The sequence below is a fragment of the Nanorana parkeri genome, unplaced genomic scaffold (assembly GCF_000935625.1).
Source record: "Nanorana parkeri isolate BGI_ZX_2015 unplaced genomic scaffold, ASM93562v1 scaffold1223, whole genome shotgun sequence".
In the NCBI taxonomy this organism is placed as follows: Eukaryota; Metazoa; Chordata; class Amphibia; order Anura; family Dicroglossidae; genus Nanorana; species Nanorana parkeri.
In genome coordinates, this window is record NW_017307491.1 from 358,597 (window position 1) to 371,306 (window position 12,710).

Genomic DNA, 12,710 nt, shown 5'->3' on the forward strand with positions numbered 1-12,710 from the left:
ATATATATAATCAGGTGTCACAGGTAAAACCACTTAAAAAAACATTTTTTTCCCAAGTTCAAATGAATTAGATTTAGGTGCTGCTGCTGTGTTTAAGCCAAGCTAAACATAAAACATTAAAACACACAACTAAAATATATCATGCCAGAATCCGGTGTCCCTGGAAATCTCACTTTTCAGTAACACCACATACAGCTTAAAGGAATCTCTCAAGCATGTAATTTAAATGATTGGTCTTTTTTCCATGTTGCCCCCAAAAGAATGTTATTTTTAAAATAATATTTTTGTTTTGTTAAATGTCCCCTATGACAGTGCCTAGCTCCCCATTTCTTTTTTGGCAATAGCTTGCCTATTAGTCTTGAAAATAGGTAGAATTCACTTCAAATGGATTTACTGACAAGTAAATTTTTGTGAATTCCGGACAGCATTCTATAAACGCCTACGGAATCGAACCCGGGCTGACTCACCCATCCCTACTGCTCAGTGTATACAGTAGATGGGTCCAAAATGCCAAGGGATTAAAGTCCCTCATTACCCGCACATTATCTAAAGAGGTTTGCCATCAAGTTTAAAATGTCCCACCATACCGTGGATCGAATGCGAGAATCTTGCTTTTTTATATGTAATCGAAACAATGAAGGGAAACATTTTAATTATCCTGCTTTCTTACCAGCAGGAAGGCACACTAAGGAAGAAACTTCTGCACCTGCATGGCAATGTAGCAATACTAACATCAGGATCTACAATGTCAACACAGTTGCAAATAGATTTATAAGAGGTTGCAGGACCATATCAAACACCCAGGCCAAGTTGAGCCACTGCATCACATCTAATTTCACCTACCACTGTGTTGCGCATGTATATACACTATATTTCCAAAAGTATTGCGACACCTGCCTTTACACGCACATGAACTTTAATGACATCCCAGTCTTAGTCCGTAGGGTTCAATATTGAGCTGGCCCACCCTATGCAGCTATAACAGCTTCAACTCTTCTGGGAAGGCTGTCCACAAGGTTTAGGAGTGTGTCTATGGGAATGTTTGACCATTCTTCCAGAAGCGCATTTGTGAGGTCAGGTACTGATGTTGAACGAGAAGGCCTGGCTTGCAGTCTCCTCTCGAATTCATCCCAAAGGTATTCTATCGGGTTGAGGTCAGGACTCAAGCTGTGCCTGCACCAGGAATCAGTAGGAGGAGACATGGGACCTGGCAGACAGAGTCAAACACAGCTACTCCCAGTTCCCCGGAAGGCTGATCCGATTAAAAAATTTAAATGTTAGTTCACACCAGAAACATCCCTAATATGAATATATTTGAATTCTATACAGAATTCATCCTATTCTGTTAGTGGTCATCAATACACACTAGTGACCCATTTACAGTCAATCATACATGCACATGCCAAAATGCTGCCTTCATCATGTTGCACAGATGCGGCATACAAAGATCATGGGCCCCTCCTTCCCTTCTCTATACTGAATTCCGTCGGGTACTGATGTTGGACGAGAAGGCCGGGCTCGCAGTCTCCGCTCTAATTCATCCTTAAGGTGTCCTATCGGGTGGAGGTCAGGACTCTGTGCAGGCCAGTCAAGTTCCTCCACCCCAAACTCGCTCATCCATGTCTTTATGGACCTTGCTTTGTGCACTGGTGCGCAGTCATGTTGAAACAGGAAGGGGCCATCCCCAAACTGTTCCCACAAAGTTGGGAGCATGAAATTGTCCAAAATGTCTTGGTATGCTGATGCCTTAAGAGTTCCCTTCACTGGAACTAAGGGGCCAAGCCCAACCCCTGAAAAACAACCATAATCCCCCCCTCCACCAAACTTTACACTTGGCACAATGCAGTGAGGCAAGTACCATTCTCCTGGCAACCCGCCAAACCCAGACACGTCCAGCGGATTGCCAGATAGAGAAGCGTGATTCGTCACTCCAGGGAACACGTCTCCACTTCTCTAGAGTCCAGTGGAGGCGTGCTTTACACCACTGCATCCGACGCTTTGCATTGCACTTTGTGATGTAAGGCTTGGATGCAGCTGCTCGGCCATGGAAACCCATTCCATGAAGCTCTCTATGCACTGTTGCTGTGCCAATCTGAAGGCCACACAAAGTTTGGAGGTCTGTAGCTATTGACTCTGCAGGCAGTTGGCGACTTCTGTGCACTTCAGCATGTGCTGACCCCGCTCTGTCATTTTACGTGGCCTACCACTTCGTGACTGAGTTGCTGTTGTTCCCAGTTGCTTCCACTTTGTTAAAATACCACTAACAGTTGACCGCGGAATATTTATGTATGTGGACATACATGTATATATTTGAGAATGCTCATGGATGTTTCAGACCCACACACACAGGAGATTTGCAAAAGAGAGGGTCTGTTTGGTTGTTGACATAGAGTGGGTTTCTCACAATGGAAGGTGCCTTCTAAACAGACCAAACTGGTTGTTGACAAGGGTATGGCTGCCCTGTATTGTTTCCCCATTATTCATATCACAATGGGATGGTGTTATGGGGAAACCTTGTCTAAAGAATCACGTCTCGATTGGTCAAGGCTTATTCACCATTGACTATTGATGGCAATTCTTGATGCTTTGCTGCCACCTAGAGGTGGGAAAGTGAAATACGTTGTATTTCGCTCTTATACAAATCTTAAGGGGCCCAACCCACAGGTGGGATGACATTTTCTCTGAATAAAAGCCAGCAGTCCAAACTTTCAGGATGGACTTCAGAAGAAGCAAGAGAGGACATCACTCTGACAAAGAGTGGACTCTAGAACAAAGGACTTCGCCACCAGAAACTGCAACGAGAAGCCATTTTCCTGCAAACGCTTAAGTGCCAAGAAGTTCTGTTCTTTACGGATTTTATGGAATATGCAGCCTCTAAACTAAGTACTATTTTAGTGTTTTCTCTCTTAGGAACCATTACATGTACTTGAATGATAGTGTAGTGGGTGCATGTGATTGTTTGTAGCAGTCTGTATGTTTATGTTTGTTTTTCCTGTAACTAAGTTTGTACATGCAGCATTTTCGCCAAGTAAAGTACTTTAAATGCTACTGGGTCAATCTCCTTGAGCTTTACTGCCAGAACAGACAACAAAAAATAGAAATTAAAGTTTTGCCAAGCTTTACGTTTGGGCTTGTCCTGGGGATAAGCTTTACATCTTTAGGATTTGTAGTCCAGAGCATAACAACCACAACATGTTTAAACTGAAAATACAAATACATTTTAGGACACTTCCTGTAGCTCTGTAATTTAACAGAATAAAATTTAAAAAAATTACCGTACCTCAAATGCCATAATGAAATAATCCAGTAAATTGGTGATGCGGTAAATTCTTAGAGATTCTATAGCTGAAGAAGTAACAATACCACCTGAAGCAGGCAATTCTACTAGTAGTGATATCATTGTAAATAGGTTAGTTGGAGGGTTATAAAGGACAAACTGTACAGCAAAGGCACTTGTTCCTCTTTCTATCCACCTCTGATTTCTCATTTTCAGTAATGTCGAATAGGCTTCAGTTCTGAGGAGTCAAGAAATAAGACAGAAAATATTCTGAAATGGAAGTATTGCATATGTACTGAAGAAAATTGACCTGAAGTCTTTAAAAAAATAAGATTTTTGTACTCACCATACAATCGTAAAGTCCAACAATTGGTTTATACTGCGACCTTCAGGAGGTTGGGACACCGGCAAACAAAGGACATTTAGCCAGCCTCTGTATAACCTCACCTCCAACCAGAGGCGTAACTTGAAACCGCAGGGCCCCAGTGCAAGAAACCATGAAGGGCCCCCTGGGGAGGCAATGCCAGCGGTTCCTGGGGCCACAGGGCGACCTCTGCAACCCTGGTAGTTCCACCAGTGCTGTGACTGACACTCCCCCCTCCAGGCCAAATCAGTGGTCACAGTGGCATTACCCACCCCTTTGAAGCTGTGGGGCAGGGAATGCCCCAGCTGCAACTGATTGGGCCCAGAACAGGGTGTGCCAGTCGCAGTTTTGCGTGGGCACTGTTTCATTTTTTTTTAAACTTTATTGGCAGCTTGCAAAGGGTACACTCCATTCATGTCTCCACACAGCAATGTGGTGTGATGTACTGCAGTGCCTTAATTTTTCCACACCGCACGTCACACATGTGTTATGGTGTGAAAAAGACACAATTGTTTTTTGTGACCTGTGTTAATCCAGTGGTGAAAAACACCAGTCACTGTACATAATGTGAGTGATCACATGCTAATATTCTGAGATGTATAAGGGATCTGGGCTTATGTGAGTAAAGGGAACTAACAAATCATTTCTTCTTACCCACAGAAATCAAATTCCATAGCATTGAAAAGGCCAGCTCTGAAATTAAAAGAGGCTTGTGATTGTTACTAATGGGAACACATCTTGATGTTAGCACACCCCTCCTATATAAGAACTTACAGTGGTCATTATATAAACACTCCTCTGATGTCTGTACAGAACATAGACCACTGCTGAGCCGATCACATAGGGAGATATGTTCAATACAGTAATTCCTGGCTGTTACCTTCAGCTGCCCAATTAACTTCATGAACTGTAAGTAAGAGATTCCTCACTGCATGACTCCCAGAGCCGGCTGCAGCCATCACACTCACGCTGTCTGATCCAAACAATGGAAAAGACTCCAGTGATGTCACTGTCATTTGACCAGGAGATGAGGTGGGTTACATGATGTGGAGAAGATCGTAGAGGGGTTGAAGAAAACATGAAAGCCCTCAGAAAATGCAATGTCAGCGGTTATCGTGGCTAGGCCCTCTTTTTTATTTCAGGCCCCCCCCAAGTGGCGCAACGCCAGGGCCCAGTCACAAATGGGACCGCTGCGACCCTGGTAGTTCTGCCAGTGCCTCCAACTATCATACCTAAGTTTTGTGAGCAAGCAGTACATAAGGTCAATAACACAGAAAGACGGGACCTGTGACATCAACAAAGATTTTATGAATGATGGGAGAATGAAACGTAAAGAGTTTGGCCTGGAATTAAAACATTGAGTCCAAACAATAAGGTATTACCGCAGAGGTGGGAGGAAGGAGTCACTTATTAAGATCAGCAGTGATCACTTGGAGGCGGAAATTCCAAGATTTCTGGGGACAGTCCCCGGATTCATTTTTTTGCCCAGTGTCCATTTCTCCTGGAGGCAGCAGCATAACCTACATCTCAGAATACTTCAGAAGTGTGTCCCTCAATGGACTATTAAGAAAACTCATTTACATTGTCACTAGGGAGCCATGATTTCATAGGTTTTTTTACACACATTTTACATAGTGAATGTATTGGGAAGGTCTTTGCAGCTGTAAGTGCCCAGAATACAATGCCCAGAATAGCCGGCTGATCCTAATTGCAGAGTAGAACATACTGCATTAATCAGATTATCAAGAATTCAGTGTAACTCTGGTAATTGCTGAAACACAGTCTCTTAAGGAGAAGACTGTGAGCACTTTGAATCTAAACCAGAGATGGTAATAAGGGCCAAGTATTCCTTCAGGTACTTCCCGATACCAATTACTGATACTTTTCTTAAAGGGACATGAGAATTTTTTTCTAAAACAATACAGACTAATGATTTTAGGGCAGTTTATTTATAATTATGAAGAACTGTAACTGTATGATTATATTTGTCCGGATACAAAACATGATTTTAACCAAAATCGTATTCGACTGTGCCAAGAAGCGCTTCTCATTGGTCATCGTGGTCACCTGACTGCACTGACTAATGAATGCTCGGACTTACCCTTTAATGTGCATTGTGCATGTTTGAGAGCAGCATGAGGACAGCACTCAGCACAAACACAATGCATTTGCATGCGTTTATTTGCATGCAGATGGTGGGAGGGTGGGGTTGGTTTTATTTTCATTTGTATTTTATTTTATTTTTTTACCTTTTTAACACTTAATTTTATTATTTTGTATTTTTTTACCTTTTTTATTTTATTATTTTGCATTTTGTATCACTTTATTTTTTTCCCCTTAACTTTATTATTATCACACAGGGATAAACAAGCCCCTATGTGATATAATTCGGAGGTGACAGGGTCTCTTTTGAGCCTGCCATCCAATACAGAAGATACAGCACTGCTTCCATAGGAATTAAGAGGATATGTAGCAGCCAGGTGCTGCTAATCAAATGCCCTTGATTAAATAATCATCAGCAAGGGTGACCACCTCTATAAAAGCTAAAGTTTTAGATGTTTGAAGGTCTGGACCATTCTGTTGTGTGTTAACACAATGCCGGGGAGGCATTGTGTTAAGAGAAGCAAGTTTTGCTGCCCATTAATTTCAGAAGGGTTATAAGGCAATTTCCAAACAATTTAAAGTCCATCATTCTACAGTGAGGAAGATTCACAATTAGTGAACAGGAGTGGACGTCTCAGCAAATTCACCCCAAAGTCAGACCATGCAATGCTCAGAGAAACTGCAAAAAAATGCAAACTCTATAGGCCTCAGTTAGCAAGTTAAATGTTAAAGTTCATGACCGTACAATTAGAAAAAAAATGGACAAGTATGGTTTGTTTGGAAGGGTTGCCAGGGGAAAGCATCTTCTCTCTAAAAAAAAAACATGGCAGCGTGGCTTGAGTTTGCAAAGTTGCATTGGAACAAACCAGAAGACATGTAGAACCAGGTACTTTGAATAGACGAGACGAAAGTGGAGCTGTCCACTTTATGTCCACATAATGCACAGTGCTATATTTGGCGAAAACCAAACACAGAAGATTAGCACAAACACCTCATACCAACTTTCAAGTACGGTGGTGGAGCCGTGATGATTTGGGCTTTTTTTTGCAGCCACAGGACCTGGGCATCTTGCAGTAATTGACTCGATCATGAACTCTTTTGTATCCCAAAGTATTCTAGAGTCAAATGTGAGGTCATCTGCCTGGCAGCTAAAGCTTGACCGAAATTTGGCCATGCAACAAGACAATGATCACAAGCATATCAGCAAATCTACAACAGAATGGCTCAAAAGAAAAGAATCAATGTGTTTCAATGGCTCAGTCAAAGACCAGACCTCAACCCAACTGAAATTCTGTAGCAGGACCTTAAGAGAGTTGTGCATAAACAAATGCCCGCAAACCTCAATGAACTGAAGCAACGTTGCAAAAATTCCTCCACAACAACGTCATATAGAAAATGATTACTTCAAGTTAAAGGTGGTTCTAAAAGCTATTGAATCATAAGGTGTACTTCGTTTTTCCACACATGGCTTCTCCATTTTGGCTTTATGTTACATTTTAATTACATGGTATAATACATCATGTGTTGTTCATCTGTGGATGTATTCACCTAATTGTAAGACCTGCTAAGGACCAGATGCTAAGGACCAGATGCTAAGGACCAGATGATTTTTAAGTCTGTAACGTGCAACCATAAAATTCAAAGAGGGTGTACTTTTTTTTTCTTCACACGACTATCTTGATTGAAGGAACAAAAAAAAAAAAAAAACAAGAATAAGATGGCTTTATTTCAGCAGAGCTGACGAAAAGGCATCCAACCTCCTAGGACACTTGCAAACAACTGTGGTATGGTGGTTGAAGGTTGGAATATATAGGGACTGGCATAACATTTTTTTGTTTGCCATTGTCCCAGCCTCCTGAAAATGGCAGTATAAGCCAATTGTCTATGAATTACAAAAGGCATGTGTCCTCCTAATGTATAAAAAACAAACAATGTTTTATAAACTTTTTTTTTAGATGTACCTTAATCTGCCAAGACTAATTACTGATCCTTGGTCTCTATAACACTGAATTTTGCCACACTGATAATATATTTGATCTGGAGTCTCTGTGGGTCTTTGTGTATGTAGTTTATGTTTCATTTCTTTTGACAGGTCATCAGAGGAAGTAAAAAATGGAGTTCCATGTATAAAATAAGAAATCTGTAGGAACAAAATAGTTTTAGTAAATAAGTAGTACAGTGCACAAGTACACTACATGTGGTCAGTTTTGTTCAGTATATTTTATATGCATCCTGTCTATTAAATATCCTGGACGGTGAAACATGATCTAAGCAAAAAACAACTTGGGGACTTTAATAAGGAGGTTCATCATGGAGGTAGATTGATCTCCTGCCTAACGATCATTCAGCAGAGCCAGCAGTGTGGGTCCATCGAAGAATCTCATCTCATCTCTTGCTTATTAAAGATGAACTATGAGGTGAGTGAAAAGCACTCTTCCTCATAGTTCAAGCTGACGTGTGACAATGAAACTGTCACACGCCGGCTCAATAGATCGGGAAGTGAGCGAACACATACCGTCGCTCGCTCACTTCTCGATCAACTCCCTGCAGAGAGCAGTGACTGTCAGTCACGGCTCCCCACAGTGATTACCCCCCTCCCGCCTCGATCCTCGAGCGCTGACTGGAGGAACGGACGGGGGAGTGGGTGGGTACAGCTGGCTCTGCCTCTAGATAGGCAGAGTCTGCTGTCCCTCAAGCAGCTTGGTGGATCCATCCCGGCTGCACCGGTCTCAGTATACCGCAAGCTGTAGCTTGCGATATATTGAACTTTGGGTCACGGGAGGACGCTGGTATATGTCCTCCCGTGACCCTTAAGAGAACTATGGGGAAACACTTACCCCATAGTTCTCTTTTAAGCTGTTGACTCCACTGACACATGAGATGTCTGTAAAGGAGCATTCTTTCTACTGACCACCAATGTAAGGGGTATTCTTTTTTACTGACTACCAATATAAGTGCAGTTCTGCCCATTGACCACCAATAATAGGGGCATCCTTCCCACTGACTACCAATGTATAAAGCATTCTTCCTACTGATCACCAATATAAGTGCAATTGTTCCCAATGACCACTAGTGTAAGGGGAAGCTTTTTCACTGACCACCAAGGGAATTCTTTCCCCCACTGACTACCAATTGAATGGGGAAGCCATCCCACTGATGACTTGTTAGTATACATTTTTTTCCACTAGTAGTACTGTTTAAGGTGTCTCTAAATACATAATAATATATTTGGACCTAATGAAGTATTGGTAGTGACTGTTTGCCTGAAATAACAGGGGATATGACTGAAGCGTTAAGCTAGCGTATGTGATGCAATGCGGTCACATAATGGAAGAAAACCTGCAGTGCACTAAAAGTCTCATAGTATCATGCATAAAAAGATAGCACAGGGTGATTGTTAGTTTATTGTCTTTATGTAAGGGCATTTCTGGCAGTGTCACCTCACATTATCTGCTTATTTTTTCCTAATATCTTAGCCTACCATTTATAAGATATCAACTGAGTAGAATATAGGAATGTATAGGAATATATACGCACATAATATATAAAGGTGATAAAATATTTTTCTCTAAATTTTGAATAAACTATAGATATGCCTAACTTTTTCCATGTTCTAAAGTTCGAATTCGAACCGAACAGGGGGGTGTTCGGCCCTTCACTAACCTGGACAAAAAGGAGGGTAAGTCTCTCCATCCAGGACAAATACAGCAATAATAACGCGAGGTTCTAACGTTTCCAAAGTAATTTACTGCTGTGTGCAATGCTTTGATTTTATGTTCTTACCATTTGATTAGATCTATGTACATATTTAAATTGTCTCATGATGGGAGCTCCTGTAAGAAAATAATTCCCTTCTAATGGTCCAACCTGCAGAAAGACAAAAGAAAACAAAAGTCCAGCATATGCAAAGCAAGCTGATTGAGCCATAAATGCATTTGGTTAGATCTATGAGTAAAGTAATATTTTCTAATAATAAAAATTATTTACTGTAAGAAAAGAAAATGATTGCATTGGTCCAGCCTACAAAAGAAGAAAAAAAACAGCAGATGCAAAACAAAGTAAATAAGCCATAAATACATACAATTAATCAAATTGTTCATGTTAATATTTTGTTGATAAATAAATGTGGTGTTTTAAGTAAACAGCATGTCACAGTGTGTAGTAGTTTGCATATTCATACCCTTTACTCCTTACATAGACACACAGCTTACCCATCTAGGACTTTTTTTTTTGGCTGTCTCTTTTTTTATCTCACCATGTGGCAGTCAGTAATCTATGGTATGTTTATAAAACAGTGAATATGACATACACCATACATTCGCTGAAGGTGAATCCTCCTGGAGCATGTGCTTTAAATTAGAGTGATTATTTACTACCAGCGAATGTTTGGTAACAGTCACATTCACTGCTTTATAAGTATGCCCCCCCAATGTCCTGAGCTTATGAATATGCAGACTATGCACTGTCAGCTCAATCCATCTGTGCGCCTCTGTAGTTACTACCCAACTGGAGTATTACTTAGGTACTCTGAGCACTCCTTACTGACAAGAGCCGAAAAAGGCACATTAGGTTTTGGGTAAGGCATTGCTTTGTGTTCTACAGGAATATGCACTACACTATCTTGCTGTATTTTATGTTACAGTTCTATTAATTTCATAGGCTCTCTTGGCACCACAGCTGCATTTGCCTTTGTGGGCCAGTAGGGTAAGAGAGGGCAGCATCAGCCCAAAAATGTACAAACTGGGTCCCGCAGTGCTGCCTAGAATAAAACGAAGGTCTCTGTGTGCTGCTGAAACTTCAGCCTGAGCTAAGAGCTATTTATCTGATGTGGCGCTCTAAAGACATATGGGGGAATCTTTGAAAATTAAAGAGAGAAGCTGATTGGCTGCCATGCTCCAGATTTTGTCTGCTCCAGTTTTGATAAATTCCCCCATAGTATCTCGTCTAATAAGTACCAATGAAGCAAACTTGCATTAACAATTCTCACACCTAACCTTGTCAATTAGGACGGCAGGCTTTATAATCCTTATTCTGAGCACAGCAATTTGCCAATGCATTGTTTGGGGTTTGGTCCCTTTAATTAAGAGACCTGATTCCTATTTGCCAATCCTGGTTCTTAATTCCTGGAATCTGTGTTTTTGTTACACTACTTTTGCTGCCGGCTTGTTTCCTTGTGACCTTGTAAGGGGAGTGGGCAACTATACGGCAGATGAGGTTTAATGTTGATAAATGTAAAGTACTGTATATACTCGAGTATAAGCCGAGTTTTTCAGCCCATTTTTTTTGCTGAAAAGTGCCCCCCTCAGCTTATACAATGCACTTTGGGGTTAAAATAGGCAAGGGGAATACACTTAATGGGTACTCCCCTAGGGAAGTCAGAAATGGAAAAGGATCTGGGGGTCATAGTAGACCACAGATTGAACAATAGCTTGCAATGCCAGGCCGCCGTAAACAAAGCAAACAGAGTACTGTGTTTTTAAAAAAAGGGAATGTACTGTAGAGACAAAGCGATAATTTTGCCACTAGTTCAGCCTCATCTGGAGTATGCGGTCCAGTTTTGGTCACCAATACACAGAAAGGATGTCCTTGAGCTGGAGAGAGTCCAGAGAAGGGCAACAAAACTAATTAAGGGGATGGAGGACCAAAGCTATGAGACAAGGCTAGATGATGTTCAATGGGGATAGCAACATCGGCCATAAACTTTTTACTAAAAACTCCATAACTAGAACTAGAGGCCACCACCTAAAACTGGTGGAGAAAAGATTTAACCACAAGGGGCGTAGGGGCTTCTTCTCAGTTAGAGCGGTTAGGGTCTGGAACTCGCTGCCTCAACCAGTAGTATCAGCTGAGAGTGTTGAATCATTCAAAAAGCATTTGGACCGTAATATACAGGGGTACAGGTACTCTTAGAACAAGAACACACAAGGAAAACCATGCAATCCGCAAGGTGCGAGTGGGGTGCCATTGGAAAATAATGGCACCCACAACGCGATCGGTGCACACCTGGGCGACTTCTGACCGCATGGCAATCCGTGCACGATTGTCGCGCGGTGGAGTGTCGCCTATGTGTGCACTGGCCCTGAGTAGTTTCTGAACGCTATCTGTATAAATAAAGGTTACATTCTTGCTAATTTATGTAAACATGCAACATGTTTCAACAAGTTCACCTCTAAAATGTATCTAAAGCCATTTTTTTTAGTTTTGAATAGAGTGGAAAGTTTACAACTGCTCTATTATTATTATTATTGCTGGGTCACTGTTGGGAAGATTCATTCTCTGTATATTTGTCCTACTGAACATTGTCACAGAGGCAGAAAGTAATGGGAAAACCAAAATTTTACAGATGAGACTGGATTAAACACAATGCATATAAACATCCACTTGCGATAAATATATCATGCAGCATAAAGTGAATTGTGCCTCCAGCCCAAAGGTGAATGTAATTAACCAGCAATTAAATATTCCTTTGTGTTCCTTGTAATCTCCACCTTCCACTCCCAATAGAATAAAGGTGCCCATACACCTTACGATGAAACTTTTCGTCCGATGATCGAATAGTCGTACGATTTCCGTACGGCAGCCCCATGATGCCCCGATGATCGCAAGATTAGTTTAGCTGTAATTAAGGAAAAGCACCTGGACGAATTGCGGTAATTGATTTGCCGTATTTTCATTAGCTAAAGCTCAGTGTAGCACGTACGACTTTTGACGGACAGAAACACCAGCAACCTTGCGAAAATCGTACGATCTAGCAAAGTTTTCAAACATGCTTGACCGTCAAAAGTCGTACTATTGTACAGTACTGTCGGTTGGACACTGCAATGCACACATATGATTATCGGCCGAAAAGTCGATCGCATACGAAAATCGTACGATAATCATAAGGTGTATGGGCACCTTAACTCTCACCTCTCCATGTGATGTAATTCTGCAGTGGTCAAACAGTTATAATAGTGGTCAAACAGT

The 12,710-nt window shown here is 41.4% G+C and overlaps 1 protein-coding gene across 1 annotated transcript in view; it reads right to left on the minus strand.

Annotated features, from left to right (window-relative positions):
* The window catches only part of LOC108797078 (polycystic kidney disease protein 1-like 1), a 125,299-nt gene that overhangs the window by 62,596 nt on the left and 49,993 nt on the right, over positions 1-12,710 (minus strand). The window contains exons 20-22 of the mRNA XM_018568644.1: positions 9,528-9,611; positions 7,706-7,884; positions 3,281-3,515 (exon numbers count right to left, since the gene is read on the minus strand). Coding sequence (XP_018424146.1) covers positions 3,281-3,515; positions 7,706-7,884; positions 9,528-9,611 — 498 coding nt within the window. The remainder of the gene's footprint in view (positions 1-3,280; positions 3,516-7,705; positions 7,885-9,527; positions 9,612-12,710) is intronic.